Raw genomic sequence first — 25,096 nt, forward strand, 5'->3', positions numbered from 1 at the left:
ATGATCCAGTAGGTCTTAAAGCATTATGCTGAGTTTTAAAATCCTTTTCTTGGGGCGCCTGGGTGGCTAAGTTGGCTATGCGTCTGCCTGCCTTCTGCTCAGGTCATGATCCTGGAGTCCCGGGATCGAGCCCCGTGTCAGGCTCTCTGCTCAGTGGGGAGTCTACTTCTCCCTCTCTCTCTGCCCACCCCCACTTATGCTCTCTCTCTCTCTCAAATAAATGAATAAATAAATAAAATTTTAAAAAAATAAATAAAATCCTTTTCTTCTGGATGTGGAGAGAAGGAAATGCAAGAACATATACTGGTATAAACCAGTGGGTATCACAGTTAAAGTTTAACAGTTGTTAGAATGTGCCTTAATCCAAGACAATAGCTTCATGAAGTCCCAGTAGTCTCTTCCGCATTGTATTTTTTTTTTTTAATGTTTAGAAACCAACAATGAATAGACTGATTATAAAGAACTAAGCCAAAGTCATTATTTAGGAATAGTCTCTTATTTAGGGTCTTCAGTGAGTCCCTTTTGCCTCCTCTATACAAGAAAATTATCTTCAATTCTAGCCAGCGGTACCCCTCCCAGGCTTCTTTCAAAAATGTGTCCAATAAAAGGGAAGTCTTATTTTCTAACTTGTGTCATGCTACAATTTATTTATGCTTTTAACCTGAGTGATTTGTGGATTCTTTTTTCTTAATATTGCTTCATTAAGTGACATAATATATCTGTTTTACGCCAACCTTATTTTGGTTGCAACATGTACAATTTATTCCTGTCATTTTCTTAAGCTTGCCAATTAGAGAGAAATCAAATTTAATTAGTAGAAAATTCCACCCACCTTTAACTAAGGATAAATGGGAAGTAATTATAGAAACCAAAGCTTTTCCATCCTGAGAGAAGAGACAAGAGAGCACTCACTCCAAAATGTAATGTTGCATCTCCTCTACATGGAAAGTTCTGTCCTCATACAGGGGGGTAAGAGAGGTTATTCAGAAGGCATATCTGTGTGGAGCAGTATTGGAAAATTTTTGTTTCTCCATTCAAAGATGACTGTGCTAATTATATGAAACTGTGGTAGATTAATTATTAAATAAGAGTCAGTTAGCTTTTTGATTTTGCAGTTAAAACCTTCTGGCATTCTACAGTCCTTAGAAACTTTCTTGTGGTGCAGTCGACTGTCTCTGGTCTGGGGAGCATCTCCCTGTCCTTATCAACACAATAATCCATGCCCTATTTCAACAGCACCTCTTCTTCCCTGCGAATGTGAATGTGCTGCCATATTTTAATGTATTGTTTCTCATTTATTTTATTGAAATGTATCAAAGGAAGGCATCTTTTCGATAGCATTATTTTTTAATAAATGTATATGCAAATCATAGTGGTACAAATCCTTAATTAACAATTTGAGAATTTTTTTAAAGGTTAGTTCCCTTTAAATTATTTTTTTAGATTTTTATTTTGAAAGTCATTAAAATGTGTTTTGAAAAAAGAAGTTAAAATCAAATATGTGGAATGCCTAGAGTTCTCAAAACTCAAGTTGAAAAACTGAGTTTTACCTGACAATGTCTGTCAGCCCATTCCTTAAATTCATAGATCAGAGAACTGGACTCTATGTTATATCTTGGGGACCAAGTAAATCAGTATTACAACATCCCTGATTGAGTAAAAAGATGTATGTCTAAAGTCCAAAATTATGAGTGAATGTAATTTCATTGACGGTCTCTATGTCATGTTCAAAGTTTTCATTTTGTTCGTGTGAATAGACTTACTGTTTAGTAAAATTGGTCCACATGAACGATAATTATCTACTAATGGTCTTCTGTTGATTTTTAGCCTAGCCATAATGAGAAAACTTTTCTCTCAGGTCAATACTTGAAAAAATAAAGGGTCGTTTATCATATTAAATAATTAAAACTTTGCAACACACCCCATTAACCTTTTCCTCATGTGTCTTACTAGCCTCAGTGTATTTGCTGAGGCTTCTTTAAACCCTCTTTGTGCAAGTGGAGCCCTAGAATGTTAACGCATGCTAATGACGTACCCACTGAGGCTGAGCCTGTTGAGAGGACTCTTTCCACCTGGTGGGGAAGTATGAAGATCCATGATGATTGCACCAAAACATCCTTCTGCACTGTAGATATGTTACGATACGCACTTCTAAGCATCCTCTTAAATTCCTTAGACCCGATATGGATTACAATATCCCCATGCTTTTCTAAAGTTCGTGTTACACGGCTTCGCTTTTATACAAGACCTACCTTAGTACCTGTTTTCACTCCATGAAAGAAATTCGAAGAGAATTTTCACTTTTACGAAAAAAAAAAAAAAAGGCAAAAATGAAAACAGTATTCAGCGTTGGTTTTGTAGCAAGCCATTGTAGAGGCCCAAGCAATGAGAGTGGGGCTGCCATCTCCTTCCCTGGGAACTACACTCAGTCTCTCAGGATTGGCCACCAGAGAGGTTTTACTATATCTGTGAGCATCTGGGTTTTATCGCCTTTTATTTTGTGCAGCTGTTAGCAAGATGTGTCCTAAAGTATCAGGAAGCCTAAGAGAGGTGATATTTTGGGTCTGGGAATGCTCAGACATTTTCCCATGTACATTAATGGTAATTGTTTGTGTTAACGCCATTTTGGCATACGAAAGTTTTCATGAAACCAACTCCACCTTCAAATCGTCGGGGAAATCTGTATACTGGCCATTGAAAAATACTTTGATGCATTGTTTTTATTTTCATTTGGTTTCAAGCCTGTTTCTATATTTTTCACTGTTTGTTGTGTATTTCCCCAGTAAGTTCCTTGATCGTTCTATGTTATTATTTGATTCTAGATAATGTTGCCGGCACACTGCAATATTTGAATACTATTAATTGGATTGTTTAGAAATGCAGTGTATTCTGTCCACATTCTCCAAATCAACAAAAAGAATTTAAAGCATCATGTTTGATATCTAACCATCACATTAAGTCATTTTAGTTTTTTTTTAAGTTTCTTACATGGTATTTTAGACTATGCAATTTAATAGTAATTACATATCAATATATAATTTACATGCTTTCTTGTAGTTACAGAAACTTCATACAAGAAAATAATTAGAGGGGTATGTTTTGTCTTATTGATAATTTAACTATTCTTAACTCTGAGGTTAGCCAATAGGACTAATACCAATACTTCAGGCTAATTCTTTTTAAAATGTAATATTTATTTTTTAATTATCAAATACAAATTAACCTGTCATGTATTATTCAAATGTTTATTTTTTTTTTAAAGATTTATTTATTTATTTATTTGAGAGAGAGAGAGAGGAAGAGCACGTGCAGGGCATAGGGAGAGAAAATCCCAAGCAGACTCCGTGCTGAGCACAGAGCCCAACACGGGGCTCGATCCCACAACCCTGAGATCACGACCTGAACCGAAGCCAAGAGTCTGATGCTTGACTGTACCACTCGGGCGCCCCTCAAATGTTTGTTTTACTAAAACCCATTTGTAAGACAATACTTAATATTCCAGTTAAAATACTTGAGTACCTTCAAGCTTTACTAATATGCATTGTGATAAGATGGATATACACATATATGGCAAAGATGACAAACTACTGATATTTATTCTGAATATGTCAACACACATTAGTCCATAGCGAGTGGTTTGGACAAAAGTTCTGGTCAGATTCAGTCATTCATAAAGGATTCTGCCATCACAAATGTAGCCAAATTCACGAGAATAAAAATCAATATAAATGTACCCTTAAAAACATTTTCTTTCTATGTGGATATTCACATTTTTTTAATGCTTGATTCACTGTTTTTGGAGTAAAATGTTTTTTAAGGATGCACGGTTCTAAAAATAACAGATATTTATCTTATGTGCAATTAGAGACCTCCCTGCTGACGTAAAATTTTGCGTAATTTTTCACGTAAAAAATTGCGTAAGCAATAAAATATAAATGTGGGCATCAAAGAGGACATAAGAAAGATATTTTAGACTGTGAAGACATGGTCTCAATTTTGTACTTAAAAGTACCTCATTTGTATAACAAGATACTTAAATTTAAATCCACACTTAAAAATGTAAAAAAGGCAATATAATCATTTCTAGAAGAACGCATTTGGGAACAAAAGTGACTATTTTTTGCTTCTGCTTGGTTGGTTATTCTGGAGAGGTTTGTCCCGAAAGGGTCCCCAAAGGGTAGCATGATGATAGTGATTTTCTTATTGTCTTTAAATCCTCACCCCTTATTTCCGCTACTCTGTAAGGATGACTCCCTCTCCCCCCAGCTATGGCCCCAAATCAATGATATTGCTGACTCTCTGATCCAGGTCACATTGCATGATCTTTTACTTCCCCCGTTTCTATTGAAATCATATTGGGGTAAAACACTGCATGAGTTTATAACTGACTCAGTAAACTTAGAGCTCATTCTTGGATTTTATTTGTATTTTCAATTTCGCACCTTCAGGGGATCATTTAACATTCTTTGTTTCAGCATATGGGCTTCTAGTAAAGCCTTGCTCTGTATTGGTGGTTCTCAAACTGCGGCTGCACTTCTGGAACCCTGGGGAGACTTTTTTTTTTTTTTTAAGTATGACCAAATATCACACCAGACTAATTAAATCCGAATCTCCAGGAACCAACATTCTGGTCTCAGTATTTAAAACAGCTCTCCAGTGATTCTCAAATGCAGTGAAGGTGACCAACCATGGCTCTAAACAGTAGAACAGGCAGCTTCCTTATAAATATTAATCATAGTCTGTATTAACTCAGCACCACATAGGTGGCTAGAAAAAGATTTGGAACAAAGAGACAGAGATGTAAATCCTATCACAATTTAGGGCACTTGAGAAGAGCTTGCACATTATCTCTTGCGTATTTAAAATGAGAGGATAAACACAAAAATTCCTAGAGAGTAATAAATGGCATTTCTAGCTCCAAAAAGTAAGGACTGTCATGTTTGAGATGGGAAATTCTCCTTTTTGATGAGGATATGCCTAAATAGGATACCAGAGAGAAAGCTCATTTCAGTCCTGGTGTTGGTTTCTTTAGGCTGCTGTACAATATTACCACACATGGTGGGACTTAAAGCAACCGGAATTTATTTCTTCACAGTTCTGGAGGCCATAAATCTAAAATCCAGGTGTCTGCATGGTTGGTTCTTTTTGGACGCTCTAGGAAGAATCGGCCTCATGCCTGTCTCCTGGCTTCTGGTGGTTGCTGGCAATCCTTGGCATTCCCTGGTTTGTGGATTCAGCACCCCAGTCTCTGTCTCTGTTTTCACATGGCCTCCGCCTCCCTGAGTGTGTCCATGTCTTCATGTGTCCTTTCCTTATAAGGATAGCAATCCTTGTATTTAGGGCCCACCCTAATCCAGTGTGACCTGAATTTAACTTAACTATATCTGCAAAGACCCTGCTTCCAAGTCAAATTACATTGTGAGCCCAGTATAGTCTTCACATCACTTGCCTTCTCTGCAGCTTTTGATGTTGGTCAACACTCTTCCTAAAACTTTCTCCTATCCACATCCTCTGTGTATATTTTGCATCTTTTACTTACTTCTGTCATAATGCTGCTAAGCACATGTTGCAAAAGTCCGTTATATATCTGTTTCTCCCACAGTTTGTGAAATCCTTGAGGGCAGAGTGACTTATTTAGGTCTAGATGTGAACATCTAGCACCATTTCTGACTCATGCAAGCCTTCAGTAAACACTGGAAGAAAGGGAGGGAGAGACAGAAAGAGAAAGAGGAAGGATGTGTGGTCACTCACCTGACTATAGCACAAGATATAGGTCTGCCCCGCGAAGAACATCATCAGGAAACATACAACATGTACCTTGACTTGGTGGGCCTCTTGCAATGATCATTTTTTAATATTGATATTTATTACCCATATTGAATATCTTACATTTGAAATACAGTGTGCCATTTAGTACAGCGTCTGGTTATACAAATATAGATCTGGATCAATGGCTATTGAGACCTGTTTTTCAAATTACCGAGCCTCATGACTTTTGGAAACATAATCTCCATAGATTTGTTCAAGAAATAAAAGCTTCTATATGTGTTCAGTAGGCTTTGTTTTATATGCTGATCCAGCTATGTGATCTTCAGTTCCATAATTTAGGAATCTGTAGGGTAAAACATTGATTTGGTAAATAGAGATTCTATCAGGGGAAGAGTGGGAACATATAGCAAGTAATGGAAGTTGCCCTCGTCTTCTAGAACATTTTGGGAGTTGACAGCAAAGTTTCCTTTTATTACTATTATCATAATCTAAGGCAATGGTCCCAGTGACCAACATTTTCAGTTGATGGATCATGCCATTTAGAGGCTTCATGGATTTATAGCTTTTGGCCAAGTAAGGTTTTGCACATAATTGGCAGATACAGGGGATTTTTAAGTTATTTCTCTGTTTTTTCTTTTGTGTGAGTTTTTTGGTAGTCAACTCAAATTTCATTAACTCATTAACTCATATTCCCTATGACTGAACTATGAAGCAGGGAGGGAAAAGAATAGAATTAATGGAAGGAATACATAAGCCAAAAGCAGAGTCATATCATCCAGTCTACTGTTTAGTCCTACTGATCTAAGCCATTCCGCCCTACTGCTTTCATATATATTGTAGAATGTATGAACCCAACCAAAATGGAACAATGAGAGCTGTTGGCTCACAAAATGCCAATTATATATTGTGTACATGAAGCATCACTTTATGGCAGATACATGGAGAATCTGGATGGGGGAAATTACCATCCAGGAGTGATTATATTGAACCCAGTGGTACTGCTATCACCTTGGCATATTAAAATACTAATTCTCACTCAAGGTCAAATTAAACTCCATCTAAGCAGTTTAAAAATGTAGAATTATTTCCCTAGAAAAGTAAATTTGAGATTCTTGGGAACTAAATACTTCAAAAAACCCTTCTGGATTCCTTTACTTCACCTTTTGCCCATCTAGTTCCTAAATAGTGACATTGCTTTAGAGTGGTCATTAATCGCCCAGGGGACTTTAGGAAATATTTGGGAACACCTTTGATTGATACAGCTCAGGACAAGGATGCTGACGACATCTCATGGGTAGAGACCAGGGATGCTGCTAAACAACCTTCAGTGCAGAGGACAGCCCCCACAGCAAAGAATTATCTGGTCCAAAATGTCAGTGGTTGAGATACTCTGCTTTAGAATAAGCACAGAGAATGAAGAAGCTGGCTCTTGAGCTGGTCAATCGCCCATCATTGTTACTCACTTATGGTTTAGAGGACTATTCTAAACCAGGAGCAAAGATAGGGTTAGGACATGCGGGAGCGAGTTCTGGTTTTCCTTCACATTCACTCTCTCCACACCCCAAGATAATCAAGAACTTAACTGCTGCAATTTGCTTGACAATTAACAAACACTTTCTCACCATTATCAGATTCATCTTCACAACTCTGGGAGGTAATAGGGGCAGGTACTGAAATTGTCACATGCAAATGAGAGCCCTGAAGTGTGGAGTAGCTTTGAGACCCACTGGGGAATAAGGCAGGTCAGTGGAAGTGGTCCCTGGGCTCAGGCAACAGGATAGTGCCTTGTCTGTAGAGATGTAAGAAATAACCACAATAAAACCAACTAAAATGTACTCTGCTTTTTATTACCATTCTAAACGATGTCAGTAATGAAACATGATTTCTGATGAGACAGACCTCTTACTAGACCTCCCACCCTGGTCTGCCCCTGCTTTGGGAGGATAAGTATGTTACTGTAAATTAAAACTGGAGAGGAAATGGGGATGCAAAGAGGTCGGATCAAATTCCACATCTGAAGTGTCTATACACAGACTCCTGCACCATTCCAGTTTAAAGCTCATAACTGAAGTATTATACCGTTTTAGGAAAAGAAGTAGGCCCTTAAAAAACTATTAAATCCCAGGGCACCTGGGTGGCTCAGTCAGTTGAACATTTGACTCTTGGTTTTGGCTCAGGTCATGATCTCAGGTCATGATCCCAGAATAATGAGATCAAGCCCTGAGATGGGCTCTGTGCTCAGTGGAGAATCTGCTTGAGATTCTCTCTCTCCCTCTCCCTGCTTGTGCTCAGGCTCTCTCTCTCAAATAAATGAATAAATCTTTTTCAAAAATACTATTAAATCCAAGAGGCTGGGCAGATTACATATTAATATTGGCACGTTGGGTCTGGCTGAGTCGACCAACCCTTTTACTCCAATCAGTGATACCAAAAGCTCTTCCTGACTTTCTGCTGGCCTTGCCACAGCTGGGGATGACTGGCTGGGAAATGTTATATGTCTTTGATTTTGTTGCAGGTAAAACAATGTGCTATTACTGTAATCACAGGTCCCTGTGCTGCACCTTCCATGTCCCCGCTGATTGCTCTTTCATATTCCAGCCCCACCAAACTTCCAAAGCCAAGTGCTCTCATTTCCGTGCATTTTACAGACTTCCAACATACCCAGTTGCCCTGTATTTGACTCTCCTTGTGATGAGAAGGAGAAATGGCAGCTGGTAGTCTGAGAGACAACCCCTGACCTTTTCATGAAGGGACAAAAGGCTAGAGGCTGGAGTCGGGGTGCCTGTTTGGCGTAGCACTAAGAGATGTTCCCCATGGCTGTGTCAGCAGCCTGCCCAAGTACAACTCGTTGACTAGCATGAAAATATTCCTCGGGGAAAGAGAAAAAATATGACAAGGCAAGAGTAGGATTTGACATGATACAGATTTGGGAAAATGAAATGTGACAATTGCTAATACCGCGCAGTTCAATGAAAACGGGCACATTGCTGAGTGCCAGCAGGTATTGAAGCATATAGAAAGTGTATAGGTATTGAAGTGTAAAAAAGCGTTAAAATTATGTTGACTGCACTATGGTTATCTCCATCAAACTAGGAGAGCATTTACAACAGTGTCTTCTGGGTCAAGCTGTTTCGATTTTGCCATTTTTAAAATGTCTTCAGCCATGTTACCCATAACCACACGGATGAGCAACAGGGCTCAGTTGGCAATGTATTTATATGTGTGACCTAAGGTTGTATCTTTTGTTAGTCTTTGAATGGGTAGCTTAAAACATGTGGAGTGAAAAAGGCAATGATACCTGCCTTCTACTTTACTTGAGTATAATGCCCCTAACAAAAACTATTTTGTTATAATAAATTAGTGAATGTATTGTTTGGAATCTCAAACTCACTCAAAAAGTCGAGATTTTCCACAATGGGATTTGAAGATTCATTCCCTGAAGATTTACCCAGTTGAAGGCAGATATCACCGATTTCCTATAAAAGGCATGCTATTCCAAAACATTGCATTACTGGGTGAGATTTAATGCAGCACTCTGTAACTTGGCCCTCTCAAAATAAGCACGCATCTCTACAAGCTTTTTCAAGTTTAAGAGTGCTATTAGGAATCAGACAAAATGACCCTACCATTTGGGCTTTGGCTTCCTTGAGTTTATTCGACTCTGGTAGCTATGGAATGATCTAGAATACTATATTTACAGTACAATATGGTACCTCATATTGCTCCCTACCCAGATCGACAGCACATACTGTTTTGTGTTCGGTGTCAACTGCAATCAGCAGAATCAAAAGGACAGGAGTTAGCAGATTTCTCCCCAGTGCTGACTCCTTGGCAGGCTCTCTCAGTGACTCTTGTGTTGGTGTATTTCCCTGGAGATGGGAGACTTTAACTGTGATTTCAAGCCATTGGGTTGTGAATTGAATATTTACAGAGAAATGCCCACCCCTTTGCTGCCAGTGAAGAATAGAGAGGCTCTTCATTGCTGTGAACTTGACCAAGAAATCTATGTAAGCATGTGTCTGCCATTGGCTTTCCTGCAGGGCTCAGAACACTGAACAACTCTTGATAGAGGGAACCTATGCTCAGGTGGCTTCCAAGCTTTGGTCTTTCCCCTGGCTGGCCAAGTGAAAGGCACTAGTCACTTGGGTCTTTAAAATATTTGGAAGTACGGGCGCCTGGGTGGCTCAGTTGGTTAAGCGACTGCCTTCGGCTCAGGTCATGATCCTGGAGTCCCGGGATCGAGTCCCGCATCAGGATCCCTGCTCAGCAGGGAGTCTGCTTCTCCCTCTGACCCTCCTCCCTCTCATGCTGTCTCTCATTCTCTCTCGCAAATAAATAAAATCTTAAAAAAAAAATATTTGGAAGTACAACAGAGATTGTGGTATGACTTTCCCTTTTTTCAACTAGCTAGAAAATCTCTCTATATGACATTATCTTATGTGGGGTTTTTTCTTTTCATTTTTAAGCATTATATAAATTAGAGCGGGAAGTTTGGTTTATGTTTTCCCTTACATGTTCTGTGATTTATTTGGAGACTCACAAAATGTATTTATTTTAGTTAGAAATTATTTTAATGTAAATTAAATACACAAAACCCAATGTTTATTTTGTTGTTTTGTATAACAAATGTCCCTGATTTAAGGCCTCCAGCTTTATAATCTTTATTAACAAATAGTGTTGGAGAAGGAATGTACCTAATTTATATTTTGGTCTGAAAGTTAAGATTACTATATTAGAATTGTAAGGCATAAATTCTTAATGGGGGTTTGGGTGAAGTAATGCTATCTTTTATCTTTCAAGACAATAATTAATTGCACAAAGTCCCAAACATGCTGACTTCGAATTTTTTTAATACTTTAAATTTATTCAACAAATGATCTTCAAATACTAGCTAAAGACCATTCTAGGTGCTTAGGATACCAGTGAATAAATCAGAATCACTGCTATCCTAAAGTTTAAGTTCTAGTGGAGGAGACAGATAGTAAACAAATCGAAAGAAACACACACAGTGACTACTGGCAAAAGAAAAATAAAGCAATGTAAACAAGATAGGGCATGTCAAGGGAAAGAGGAGGGGTATATTTTATAAAGGGTGATTCTGAAAGCCTACTTAGGGGATATTTGAGCAGAGACATGAAGAACATGAAGAAGCAGTGTGGGTCTTGTGGAAGAGGGGAAGAGCATTCAGAGTAATGCATACCCAAAGGAGATAGCAAATACAAAGGCCCTGTGGTAGGGAAGTCTTTGGAATGGATGAAGAAGTATAAGGAGGCCTTTGGGGTCAGGAGGCCAACATGGCTGGAGTGGGCTAAGAAAGGAGGACTTGGTTCAAGGTGAAATCAGAGGATTATCAGGGCTTTAGATACTTTACATATCGATAGATAGATAGATAGATAGATGATAGATTAGATAGATAGATAGATAGATAGATAGATAGATAGATAGACCTAGAACTTTATATTAATTCCTAGTGAAATGGAAGTTAATGAACTTTTTTAGCAGTCAAAGTAAAATCAAGCTTATAAGATAGTATTTCATGGAGATAGATTATTATAATACTGTCAAAAGACTAACATTTAAAGATGAAATAAATTAAACCAATAAATTAAAGCATTTTGTTAAAAAAAAAAAAAGGCATGTTTTTGCTTCTGTCAATATGAAAGTGATAGAGTCATCAGAAGAGAGCCACCTGTCTTAGCTCGGGCTGCTATAACAGAATACCATAGACTATGTGGTTTGAACAACAGACCTTTATTTCTGAGAGTTCTTGAGTCTAGAAGTCCAAAATCAGGGTGCCAGCATGGTTGGTTTCTGGTGAGACCTCTCTTCCTGACTGGCAGATGGCTCCCGTCTCAGTGTATGGTGCCGTGACCTTCCCTCAGTACGAGTGCATGGAGAGAGAGATTTCTCATGTCTCCTCCTCTTTTAAGGACACTGATCCCATCATGAGGGGATGTCCTCACCTACACCTAATTACCTTCCAAAGGCTTCACTTCCAAATAACATCACATTAGGGATTAGGACTTCAACCTATTAACTGGAAGGGGGCACAAACATTCATCCCATAATATCACCTCCAACACCATTCATCAAATTCTTGACCTCTCTTTTCTAACACATTAATGACACATGGTTTTCTCCCTTTTTTTTTTTTAAGATTTATTTATTTATTTGAGAGAGCGAGAATGAGAGAGAGAGAGAGAGTACATGAGTGGGGGAGGGTCAGAGGGAGAAGCAGACTCCCCGCCGAGCAGGGAGCCCGATGTGGGACTCGATCCCGGGACTCCAGGATCATGACCTGAGCCGAAGGCAGTCGCTTAACCAACTGAGCCACCCAGGCGCCCTGGTTTTCTCCCTTCTGATGATGAACTTCTAACTACACACTCCATCTCAGACAGCTGATAGAAAATTCTTTCTTATATGACGCCAAAATTTGTTACATGATTAGTTTTATTTATTGGCCCTTGCTGTTGGAGCCATATGGAACTATATAAAATGAGAATGTTATCTTCTCTTTCATACCCATGTTATTTTCACATCATCTAACATCTCAGAGTGAGGAACTAAGAACTGAAGGCATAAGGATAGGTGTGGGCTGGACTGATTTGTGAAGAACTGAATGGAGTTATTCTTTTCACATATGCCTTAAGACAGATAAGATACATGTAGATTCAAATGATCCATTAGGACAAATGTATGTTTTATTCTTGTCATTGGACTCTGTCATATCCTTACGAAGTCATGAGTTGAATTAGGAACAATTTTGGGTGTTATTCAGAAGAGATTTCTGAGCCAGCAGATTCCGCCAACATTACAGTTGCCAATCTACTTCCCAAGTAGGTCATCTAGTTAGTGAATGCTCAGAGAAGTGCCGTCTTAACAGTACTTGTTACAGGGGCGCCTGGGTGGCTCAGATGGTTAAGCCTTTGGGTCAGGTCGTGATCCCAGGGTCCTGGGATCGAGCCCGGCCTTGGGCTCCCTGTTCAGTAGGGAGACTGCTTCTCCCTCTCCCTCTACTGCTCTCCCTGCTTTTGTGCTTTCTCTTTCTCTCTCTGTCAAATAAATAAATAAAATCTTTTTTAAAAAAAGTACTTGTTACAAGTAGAGCTGAAGGTTGAATTTTCTAGGCTGGGCAGTCATATCCCTCTGTTGAGTCATTGAGCCTACTGGCAGCTACACCCCTCTGATGTGTTTCAGACCTTCTTCTCCATGAGTGTCCCAGGAGGTACTTGTGAAGAGTGAATTTGGACCCAAGGCCAGGACTTCACTTTTATTTCTCTGTGAATATCATTTTATTATATCTAAAACCTATCACTCCAACTTCTTAGAATTGTTTTAGATCGAGATTCTATCATTTGATGTATTTACTGAAACTCTTAGCCTCATGGTATTTTCAACTTGTTCAATATCTCATATTCTCTAGGAAAAGTGTTAAAGAAGATTGGATAAAAAATATGGAACTTTATGTCAGGCCACTATCAATTCTGCTAACGTTGATAGAGATTCAAGATCTTTAGATGTGATCATACAAGCCATTGTTCACTTCCAACAGGTACATTCCCTAGTCGGAGGTCTCATGCTATACCTGCCTTGAGATTCCTACCCACAATCTGGCAACCCTCTTGAAAGAAATTATGAGAGTCTCGAATAATTTCTTCTAGTGTACATTTCTAGGTTTTATGGATATTGACTACTTTCGTTAACTCGCAAACCATATCTTTTGATAATCAATTCTAGATTTTTTGCTCGGAGTATACATTGACATAACTGGCATATAGTTAAAAGAGCCATTTTTTCTCATTTTGAAATGTAGAACGATCTTGATTTTCCAGTGCTACCATCAATTCCCACAGATCCACAAAGACCAGTGACGGTGTATAAGTTGTTTTTCCGGGAAAACTGAAAGCTGTTAACAATTAAACACTAGTATTTGTTGGATTTTAGTTTTTTCCCAAGTGACCTTCAAAATTTAATAGTAGGAAACTAGGAATCATATCACTAAAATACTAAATGAAATTTAACATAATATTGTCACTTGCCATTTAACGTTATTAGAATTTTGAAGGAAAGTCGTAAAGTTTGTTCAAGCAATTGTTTTAACAAAAAATGAAGTAATAGGACCTAGTTTTCTCTGACCCTGATTTTTTTAATGTTTCTTTTGAACAGTGAGTGTGATCTGTCATTTCCTAGATAGTAGTCATAACTTTTTAAAATAATACATTTTTTTTTGGAATTGGGACTATAATTCCAACACCACCTCTATTTTAATAGAAGGTGAAAAATCAGAAGATAAGGCTGTATTGTGCACATTGGTTATAGGTCTACAATTTATATAATTAATTGTAGCCTCAATGGATTCTTCAAGACAACCAGCAATGAGATTGATTTTGCAAGCTACCATTTGCAAGTACTAGATATTCTTTTTGTAAACCAAGAGTGTGTAATCCAGATTTAGATATAAAACATATGTAGTAGTAAATATGGCATGACTCAGAACATGGCCAGTATTAGTATAATACGATTATAGGACCATTATCGGGAAAACTCAGAGAATTTTTCAATACAGTTGGGACATTGTAGAGGGATTTGTGGAGTAGGTGGCATGAGGAGAGGCTTGAAGTGTTGCAGTTGTTGAAGATAAGAACTTGTGGGTAGAGGGAAACATGGTAATAAGAAAGTGTCACGTGCTGGGGGGTGAGGTAGAAGGAATCAAAGAAAAATAATCTTACCAGGCAGTTGGCACACAATGGTTGCTCCATAACCACCTGTTAGTGTTTGAATGAATACATGGATGGATGAGATGGTTGGTTAAGGCAATTTCTGTGTATCATATGTCAAAAGAAATTTCGAGTTTGTACTTGAAGATGCAGGGAGCCACTGATGGCTTTTAATCAAGGTAGCAGCAGGAACAGGGCTTTGAGCACCCGAGACATTGGAAAGCCATTTAAAAAAAGGCACTTTATGCTTACTTCTCATAGATTTTCTTACCACTTTACCTCTCCCCGTGAGTCTTTATGAAAATTAACATGTGAATAGGCAACATTTGACAATAGGTGTTGATAGAGAGAATATTAAGTCACCTGACAGCCCGAGGTCATAGACAAAGGCCTTTTTAAAGAAAAGGTAGAAGAGAAACAAGCAGCGAACACAGAGGAAGCCCCAGAGAGATATATTTTACTTCCCAGCCTCCAGGGACAGAAATGGTTCCAAAGAATTTAATTGGCATAGTCTTGCCTTTCATTGTAGGTACTGGCTCATATGTCACTCAGATTTATCTCTGTCAAAAATAGTTTGATCCGGGCGCCTGGGTGGCTCAGTCGGTTAAGCGACTGCCTTCGGCTCAGGTCATGATCCTGGAGTCCCGGGATCTAGTCCCGCGTCGGGCTCCCTGCTCGGCGGGGAGTCTGCTTCTCCCTCTGACCCTCCCCCCTCTCATGTGCTCTCTGTCTCTCTCATTCTCTCTGTCTCAAATAAATAAATAAAATCTTAAAAAAAAAAATAGTTTGATCCAAGGACATTTTGTTACCCTACCTTGACTAAAGATGTAGATTTTCCCCTGAGTTGCTAATGCCACAGTCTGCAAAAAGGGCCATTTGCGCCACCCCTATTTTGGGGAGGCTCAGGGGTTGGTATTAGATGAAGAGACGTAAGATTTCCCTGTCACTTGGGAAGTCCTTTCTCCTCTTAGGAGTTTATTAGGTTATTTAGCAGCCACTAAGTTTAGCTTAAAAGAAGAGGTGGAAGCAGCCTCTGAAACTTCCAGGCTGATCCTTTCATGTATCTAAGTTCCATTTCTACTTCTGCAGAAAAGAGCCAGATAATAAAACTGATCCTATTTCCTCCGTGGTTATAGCTCCCACCCAAGGGCATTTTTCTAAGACCAAATAGGATGGAATCTTGAGGACTGGGATGCATCTTAGAGATCATCAAGTCCTTCTTCTCAGTTTTACAGCCAAGCAAAAGAAACACCAGTAGAAATGTTCTATGTAAAATTAAAATACGTGAGACAAATCGTTCATAAAATGATGCAAACCTGCTTCACCAACCAAGGGATCAGAGGTTAAGAACTGTAGAAATGTTTTGGCAGGGTACCGGGCGCTCAGATAACCAAGCTCTGAAGGGAGCCAAAGAGAAGCACAGTCTAGCCAGAGGCAGTCTGCCTGTGATGTACCATTGATGCCATTTCCGCGGACCACTTACTGTCCGCTGATGTCATTATGGTCCTTAGCCACCCCAATCACTCCGATTGAACCACTGCAATCTCTGCTCCGCCCAGGCTCCCACTGGGCATGTGCTTCATTCCCTCGATGTTCAGGCTTCTGTATGACAGCATCAACCTGGCCCCCGTAACGTATATGCAATGACTTAGTGGCGAGGGCTGGGAGAAGGGGACAGGGAGGTGGGGGAGGAGAGCGGATGAGTCTCTGCCCTTTGCCTATCTTGAGATTCTCCCCAAGTCTGGAGTAGTTACAACAACAGGTACACAGTACAGCTCTGTAGACTTCTGCACGGACCTCTGTTTTGCACTTGACACAGGAAGTAGTCACAGGGAGTGGGTAGGACATGCCCGGGCAGCCCCAACCAAGACTGGCTCAGAAGTGCAGCCCCGACAGAAACGGGGCTTTGGTGATTATCGTCACTGTTGTTGTTTTTCTCATATCAGATGCAACCAGACACCTGTTAAACCTGTAAGCCAGAGTTTCTCCAAGCATGTTGGAAAATACTGCTTACATAAGAATCATCTGGGTACTTATTAAAGCAGATACCTTATCCCAACCCAGAACTATTGAATTAAAATCTGTGGGGCCTAGATATTGAATTTTGAGAACCATTGATTTACTCAGGGCCCATCTGCATGTTGGTAAGGTGCTATATCCTTTCCCTAACTCCACTGACTTGTCAATCACATAGAGAACTAGAAAGTTCCACAACTCAATCCAGAAATGGGGGAAAGTGTTAGCTCTAGATTCCCAGGTGCAGAGTCCCTGTCATTATCTAGTTACTGTCTTTGTAATTACTGTATCTTTATAGTTATGTCTTTCTGCTTGGCAAAGGCAGAAAACTTAAAATATAAAATATATTAAGCTCCTACTGTGCATGCGTCATATATCTGTGCTGAAGGAATTTCTATTGCAAAGGTCCCATATGCATGCTAACTTGGTTCTTAAGAGTTTATGAGATTGTTTAGCTTTCACTGAGTTTAGATTTCCAAAGTGTGGTCCCCAGGCAAGCATCCGCAGCATCACCTGAGAACCTGTGGAAATGCAAATTCTCCCCAGACTTCCATTTCAGCTAGCTTTCTAGGTGATTCTGATACATGCCAAAGTTTGAGGACTTTGGCTCTAAGCTTCCTTATCTGTACTATAAAAAATAATAATTTATGCCTCATAGTTATCCTGTATATTATTTTCTATTCTAAAACTAAGCTAACATACAAAAAAACCACTTTGCCCCCCAAAAGTGTTTGATACATAGGAAAAATATCACTGAGTCTATATTTAATTTTTAAAAGTTGCTCCAGCTTTCTAATGGCTTAATTTCTAGGGAATCCATAGGTTGTGTATAATATAAGCGGTCACTGGGTGTTATACACAACTAATGAATCATTCAACACTACATCAAAAATTAATGATGTACTATGTGTCGGCTTAGTGAACTTAGTAAAAAAAAAAAAGAAGTCACATATAAAGGTTATAGAAGGGATCCAGATGCTGTAAAGTTGTAGTACTTCTCAAGAGGAATGAGGTTTTTTATTCCCCATTTTAAAATGAAGACCAGCCTATCCCTTTTCCCACCGTTATTGAAGGCCATTTTAGGACTTACTTAGAGGTGACTTTAACAGGGCATTGACAAGGCTTCATGGTCTTTAAATTTCTTAATCCCAGGTGAGGCCAGTTACCTGGGGCAATAATCTCTGCAATAATTTCTACCTCTTCATCCATTTCACCCAGATAAAAATCCCTGAATCTGGACTTGCCTTTGATTTTCAAAAGGCATCATTTTGTGACTCAAATGCATGCTAAGTGACATTTCTCCTCCTAGAGTGGGGATTGAGATTGAAATACGTGTCAACCCCACTAGAGGGTGACCTTTGTCTAAGTCAGGGTGCAGAGAAACTGAGGGTGTGCTCCGCAGCCACCTCCAGATTAGATCCCGCTGCTGTTTATTCAAGTTGAGGGAGAGGCCCGAGGCACCTCTTCAGGTCTCCTCAGACCTGAGCATCTGCCTGTTGCTAAATAACCCAGGAGTTTGCTGGGGACATTTAGAACTGCGCTATTGTGTGATCTCAGTTCGTATTTTAGGGCAAATTCTTGACTAATAAATGCATGTCTGAATTTCAAAATTCTTTATCGGTTTTAATTATTTTTCTCAAAAGCCCTCTCTTCCCCACCCTCTGGAAAAAAAATAACTGAAAATACGAAAAAGACAACTCTGTCTTTGTTTTTTAGAAACAAAATAAAAAAGGCTGTAGGCTTTTGTTAAGTTCCATTTAGCGATTTAAAAATAAGACAAACAGACTCTCTAGATACCAAAAAACAAGGAAAGGCATGATCAGGATGTTCAGACCATGATCAGAGAGTGCAGTTTAGATCAAGCCCTAAGAAATTCATATTGAACACCAGATTTGGGTTCCCTTTCATGGTTTAGATTTAAGAAGTAAAATATTTATAAATGTTGTAATAATTACTCCACTAAAAATCTCTCAGTTAGACACCAGAGTTCAATGTTATTTTAAAAGCCATCTTAGTAAACATCTCTTTGCAGTGTGTAAAATTAACTCAACACTTTCAACACTATGAATTCAAAAAATATTTATGTATTCTGGATGCTTGATATACTAACTTGATTTTTCTCTACCTTGATTTTTAATCATTTTTAACAGGAAAAGAAAGCCTAGCATAGGATAGTGCCAACTGAACTAAAACACATAGGTTGTACTTTTTTTTTCTTTTCTCAGAGTATTGTAAAGAATGCTTCTAGAACACCAGACAGCTGTTCTACCAGCAAGAAAATCAATTAACCTCATGTAGAAGAAGACTGTAGTAGCCTGGGTTCTTAGATACAAATCATTTTTATTTTTATCCACCTCTGTAAACCAGAAAAACACTGCCATACAAAATGCATATCTATTAAAATACGAAGAAAGTTTTTCTGTCGCGTGAATTAGTTGCAATTAATTTTTAACTTGCATCTAAGTTCATGAGGAGAGGTTGCCTTTGGAAAGAAGTAAGTCTCTCTATGAAGGATGGGTGGTTTTATCATTATTATATTCTTGAGGGAACAGATCACAGCCCGAATTGAAACCTTTCTTCCAGAAAAATAAGCCTGCTGTGCTTTCATACTAAAATAGTATCTATGTACAATCGTGTACGTTTTTTATACAGAATTGGTGTGAGCTACTCCAGTAACTTTTACAATTCTCTCTAGTCGATGCATTATTTTTTTATCTGCGAATGTGTATCCCTATGTTTAACAACTCCCACTTGAAACCAAGAGAAGACATCTCTGACAGTTATGTGGGGTTATGTATAAGCCCGAAGTCTCGCAACCGCGCCAGCATAAGGATGTCATGGAGTTAGACTCTGGTTTGCAAATTAGAGTTGGAAGAGGAACATGCCATTTAATTACTTCATGAAGATGCCCCTCAAACACTGCTTCCAATTGTGAACTCTGAACGGTATGACTAACACGCCTACCTGTCCGTCACCTGCTAAGGGCTGACCCTTCCTGTGCATTTGGAGAGCAACTCATCAGGCAGGGTCTTCGCTTCTCTCCCCACTTGAAGATTAGATTGCCCCAGCTGGTCTGAATTCCTTGAAAGTTTAAGGCTTCACTGATTTCTTTTCAGCCACCTGTTTGGGTTCTTCCTTTGTCAGGTGAAGTCTCAGGCTGACAGGCGTATACAGAGCTACTGGAAGAGACTGTGTGAGGGTGAGGAGGAGGGGGGGTGGTGTGGGGTGAGGGCTCTCATTTTGCTTTTACATCATTCACATCGTGAGGAAATGTAGAAACGTGAGCCTTTCCAAATATTCACTAGAATGTCTCCTCCGCATTCTTTGTGGACAAAACTCAGAAATAATTTCAACCACCTTTGTTTCCAGACCTTTTTTTTGTTTGTTTATGATTTCTGCAAGTGGTAATGGTTCCTGTGGTAGGTTTATATGTAGGTAGGTTTATATGTATATACTTAGATACTTATTTTTCCCCGTTTTCTTCCAACAATGCTGATGCGGCATATACATCTTTCTAAGTGCTTTACTTCCACGTCCGTTTGCCTGGGGGAGTGCACTCCATGTCACATTTTCACTCTGGTTTATAGTTAAATGAAGGAGAACTGGTTACTGATTTTTCTCCAGGTTCAAGAACTATCAGCTTCCTCTTCATCATTATTAGCGGTATTTGGGATTGTCTGTTCCTCCATTTATAAAATCTGATTTTTGTTAAAAAAGAAACGCATAAAGGTGTACTCTAACTACGTGGCTCCGGAGCATTAAAAATACTAAAAATGAGAGGGCAGCGCACAAGATCCCCTCTGGGCAGAACTCTGTTGTAATGCCCGGCAACAAAGGAGAAGCGGGTTTTTCTGTACTTACTTCGCTTACCTGACCTTGACTGAGGCAGGAGGAGGGGCACGAAGGATGTCAGGGAGGAACTTGATGCGATCGGAAGCCCTGATCCCATGATGGAAGCACTAACTTCTAGAGACTTTAAGTGACAGAAGTTCAACTTCTACTTTTAAGCCCCCACAGTTTAGATAGCCCATTCCTTATAACGGAAAGCATTTTGAAATGACACAGTTTACCAAGTACTTTTATTCGTGTAAGTGATCATTTTTATATCATCGCTCGCAATAGTAAGACTTGTTTGGTATTTTATACATGAAAGTTATTGCTGTCCTTTTGTACCTCATGCGGCTGATTAAAATTTGTATTGAATATCTTTAAATTTTATTTACAGCAAATTCTAAATATTTCATTTTTACTCCTCTACTCAACTGTGCATGAGACCGTTGAGAGGATAAACAGGATATAAATCTGTTTTTTGAATGTTGTTTCTGGTTAAGCAAAAACAATGCTTCAGCTTTCTGTTGTCCTCTTTAATTGTTGACACTTCTTTAATTACAGGTTTCATTAGAAATATGCTTTTATAATTTTACTGAAAGGAATTAAAGTGTATCCATGAGGTAATTAAAATAGAAATAAGATATAGGTAGAATGCTGCTCCATCTGTTTTATAATTGAGCTATTTAATGAATCAACGTGAATTCTACGTTACCTCTATAGATCAAATTGGAAAATCTTCTCCAGAATCCCAGCTCCAGATCTCAGATATTCTCAGAGAGATCTGTCCACAGATGGAGTTGTTTCTTTTTCTTCTTTTCTTTCCAGAGAAGTTTTCTGTATCTCAAAATTATTTATTCTAGGACGAGGGAATCCCATGAAAGCTATACGCAGCTAGCCCCAACAAGGGTCTAGTGCAGGGGTTGGTAAACTTTTTCTGTAAAAGGGCCAGATGAATGTTTTAGTTTTGTAGGTCATATGGTCTCAACGGCTACTACTCCATGGCTGCTGTAGCTCAAAAGCCACCATGAGCAATATGTAAATTAGTGGGTGTGGTTGTGTTCCAATAAAACTTTATTTACATAAACAGTTGGCAGCTGGGTTTGGCCTGGGGACTGTAGTTTACTTATCCCTGCTCTCAAAGTTCCATTTTAGTTTCGCCAACCTGCACATTCAAATATTGTTCTTGAGAACTATTAATATATATACATCTTCCCTTATACATAATTGCTGAGAATTCCTAATGGGAATTTATTTAGACATTAATGGAGGTACCTATGCAGAGCCTGCAACATCTCTGACTCTGGACCAAAATCCCCCTCCACCCTAAGTCATTTATTTTTAATTTTTTTTTAATTAATAGACTACTCTTTTTCAACAGTTTTAGGTATACAAAAAACTGAGCAGAAAATGAGAGAGTTCCTATATACCTTCTTGCTATCCCCCACCAATTTCCCTTGTTATGAACATCTTATATTAATAATACAGTACCAATGTTACAATTGATGAGCCAATATTGATAAATTCTTATTAACTAAAGTCCATAGTTTACATTAGAGTTTACTCTTTGTATTGTGCATTCTGTGGGTTTTGACAAATGTATAATGACATGTATCCACCACTACAATATCATCAGGTAGTTTCACTGCCCTAAAAATCCCCTGCGCTCCACCTAGTCATCCTTCCTCTTATAGTCCCTGCCAGCCACTGGTCCTTTTAAGTGTCTCCAGAATTTTCCCTTTTCAAGAATGCCATACAGTTGGAATCATACATGTCTTTGCAGATTGGCATCGTTCACTTAGTAATATTCATTTAAGGTACTGTATCGCTAAGTAATACTTCATTGTATGCATTTACCACAGTCTGTTTATATATTCACCTATTGAATGCCACCTTGGTTGTTCCCAGTTTTGGGCATTTATGAATAAAGTCACTATAAACATTCATATGCTGGTTTTTGTGAGGCTATAAATCTTCAACTCACTTGGGTAGATACCAAGGAGCATGACTGCTGGATCACATGATCAGTTATCTTTTTAAAATACAATCTTAGCCATCAGAAAGGATGAATACTTACCATTTACATCAACGTGGATGGACCTGGAGGGTATTATGCTGAGCGAAATAAGTCAACCAGAGAAAGACAATTATCATATGGTTTCACTCATATGTGGAATATAAGAAATAGCGCAGAGGATCATAGGGGAAGGGAGGGAAATCTGAATGGGAAGTAATCAGAGAGGGAGACAAACCATGAGAGACTCTTAACTATAGGAAACAAACTGAGGGTTGCTGGAGGGGAAAAGGGTGGGGAGATGGGGTAACTGGGTGATGGGCATTAAGAAGGGCATGTGATGTGATGAGCATTGGGCTTTACGCGCAACTGAACTATGGAACTCTACATCTGAAACTAATGATGTACTATATGTTGAGTAATTGAATTTAAATTTAAAAGAAAGATGCTATCTACACAGAAAAATAGAATAAAATACAACATCATCACATCATCCCTTTGCTTGAAAATCTCCGGGGCTCATCCTCGCTTATTAGAAAGTCACATCTCCACAGCATGGCCAATACAATCTGTGTCCCATCTTCAGTTGACTGTACAGACCTTAGCTTCCACCACACTGCCTAGGACTCCTGCCTCAGAGAGCTTCTTATAATTTTAATTTCTAGAATGCAGCTCTTTTCCTTTCAGTGGAGTGCCTTTCTCTTTCTTCTTCACCTGACAAACTCTTAATCACCTTTCACGACCTTGCTAAGGAGCACCTCATTTAAGAAGCTTTGCCTCTTCTCCTAATCAGAAATAGCTGTTCCCTTCTGTAGATTCTCACTCTGATGTCTTCAGTCTGTTGTGATGGCTAATGTAGTATTGATAACCTCTACGAAAATTAAACTAAAACTCTAAGAGAACAGAGTCTCTATCTTACCTGTTCTTCCACCCCCAGCAACTAGTATGTGAGTTAGACACTCAAATATTTGTTGACTAAATGAATGACTCAGATAGCATTGGAAAAACAGAAACAAAAATAGGCCTCCCAATCTTCCCTGTAAGTTTAATTCTCCACATGCTCCTTAGAGTTGGTTTCATATTAAGTATGTTCATCTTGCATACACAGTGGTGACACTGCTGAGCTGACCCACATTGTACTTCAGGCTCACCTTACTGTCCTATTAGTGTCCTATCTGTTGCCCCACTGGCAGATCATAGGATATGCATTCCGTCTCTCATGCACAATGACCGGCTTAAGCTACAGTTACTTGGGATGGGGACACAAAGTCAAAGTTATAAGAAATTTAAACACAACATGGTCTTTGCCTCATTAACTGCAATCGTAGTAGCCAATTGGACTACAGTTTACTCCTCCAAGATCATTTATACTCCGTCTGCCAACCTTTCCTTCACTGTCCTTTTCTAGGGTGAAGTCAGTTACAGAGACGTCTGGCCAGTTTCTCAGTAGCTTCCTTTGATTCTATTTGCCAAGTGCTCTTTACAAAGTATTTCCTTTAATTGTAATGGCACCCATGGAACCGTCTCTGCTCCAGCATTCACCAGTTTTAAGACTGCCCTGCAATTCCTGCTCCCTGATGCTGATCTGCCTCTGGCATTTCCTGCTGGTGACCCCCACTTTCCCTGGTCCCCTGTCACTCCATCTCTTTGTTTCCATTATTCTCCTCGGCATCATACAAACTGTCACTCTTCTTATTTAAAACCCATCCCTCAAAATCTGAACCTTCCCTTGAAATATGTATGTTTGTATATGTCCTATTTCTTAAAAAAAATTTTTTTGTAACTTGCCATTTGTTTTCATCTTTGAAGGAAATTGTAAGTTCATCCTGGACTTTGTGTTACTCTGTATGTATTATATAGTTAAATACAGTCAGATGCTATATGTCAGCAAGGCTTTTGAAATCTTCCACACTGGCAATTATGGGTTGGGCTACATAACATTGTACTCAAGCCAGGGTAAGCATAGAAATCTCTATATATTGTTTGTCCTCTGTCCATAGACATCAACCTCAGTACTCATCTTTTTAATCATTTCACAACAGTTCATCATTTAAAAAAAAAATCTGATAGGAAGCTTTTAGTTAGGCCATACTTTCAAATGTCCATGTGAAGTAAAAGTACATACAGCTCTACTTTGAAAAGTCATAAAGGTTCTCAGATGCAACATCTGTCACACTGCAACTCTTTATTATATATATTTACATGGGCAAAACACAAATGTGTTTTGTGTGTGTGACCCCATCAATACGAGAATTGATTGGATACTGTTCATTGAGGCAGTAAGATTAAGTTTCTTTTTTCTTTTATATCTTTAAAAAAATTTTTTTGATTGTGGTAAAAAAGCACATAACATAAAGTGGACCACCTTAATCATTTGTAAGTGTGGCTACATATTGCATTTGTGGAACTGTCTAGCAGAGCCAAAGAAATGCCTTAAATTTTCCTCTTTCAACAACAGGCTCGCTGTTTCCATTTGCAGAACTCCATGATTGATAAACAGATCTGAATTCGTTTTTTTTTTCATCTCCCTCAAAGTTATATGAATTCTGCTAGACATTATTACAATTCTCTTCATCCTTAGTCTTCTCATAAAAACAGTACTTAGCATTTATTGAGTAGATACTTTGCACCAAAACTATGCTGATTTTGAGAAAGACATGTATCATATGATCTCACTGATATGAGGAATTCTTAATTGCAGGAAACAAACTGAGGGTTGCTGGAGTGGGGGTGGGGTGGGAGGGATGGGGTG

The 25,096-nt window shown here is 38.8% G+C and overlaps 2 protein-coding genes across 10 annotated transcripts in view; one reads left to right on the forward strand and one right to left on the reverse strand.

The window, feature by feature from the left end:
- FGF14 (fibroblast growth factor 14) overlaps positions 1–25,096 on the forward strand; it is a 596,396-nt gene that overhangs the window by 554,317 nt on the left and 16,983 nt on the right. The window lies entirely within an intron of this gene.
- ITGBL1 (integrin subunit beta like 1) overlaps positions 1–25,096 on the reverse strand; it is a 338,383-nt gene that overhangs the window by 87,312 nt on the left and 225,975 nt on the right. The window contains exons 12-13 of one of the 7 annotated variants that reach the window (XM_035003092.1): positions 14,499–14,564; positions 5,845–6,112 (exon numbers count right to left, since the gene is read on the reverse strand). The exons of 3 other annotated variants lie outside the window; for them this stretch is intronic. In XM_035003092.1, the coding sequence (XP_034858983.1) occupies position 6,112; positions 14,499–14,564 (67 nt within the window). In that variant the 3' untranslated portion in view covers positions 5,845–6,111. Of the gene's footprint in view, positions 1–968; positions 997–5,844; positions 6,113–9,404; positions 9,639–14,498; positions 14,565–25,096 lie in introns of those variants that run through there. 3 more of the 7 variants (XM_035003089.1, XM_035003091.1, XM_035003098.1) reach the window with 3 other exon arrangements.

Source organism: Mirounga leonina, unplaced genomic scaffold (genome assembly GCF_011800145.1).
Source record: "Mirounga leonina isolate KUSES-001 unplaced genomic scaffold, KU_Mleo_1.0 Mir_127, whole genome shotgun sequence".
NCBI lineage: Eukaryota > Metazoa > Chordata > Mammalia > Carnivora > Phocidae > Mirounga > Mirounga leonina.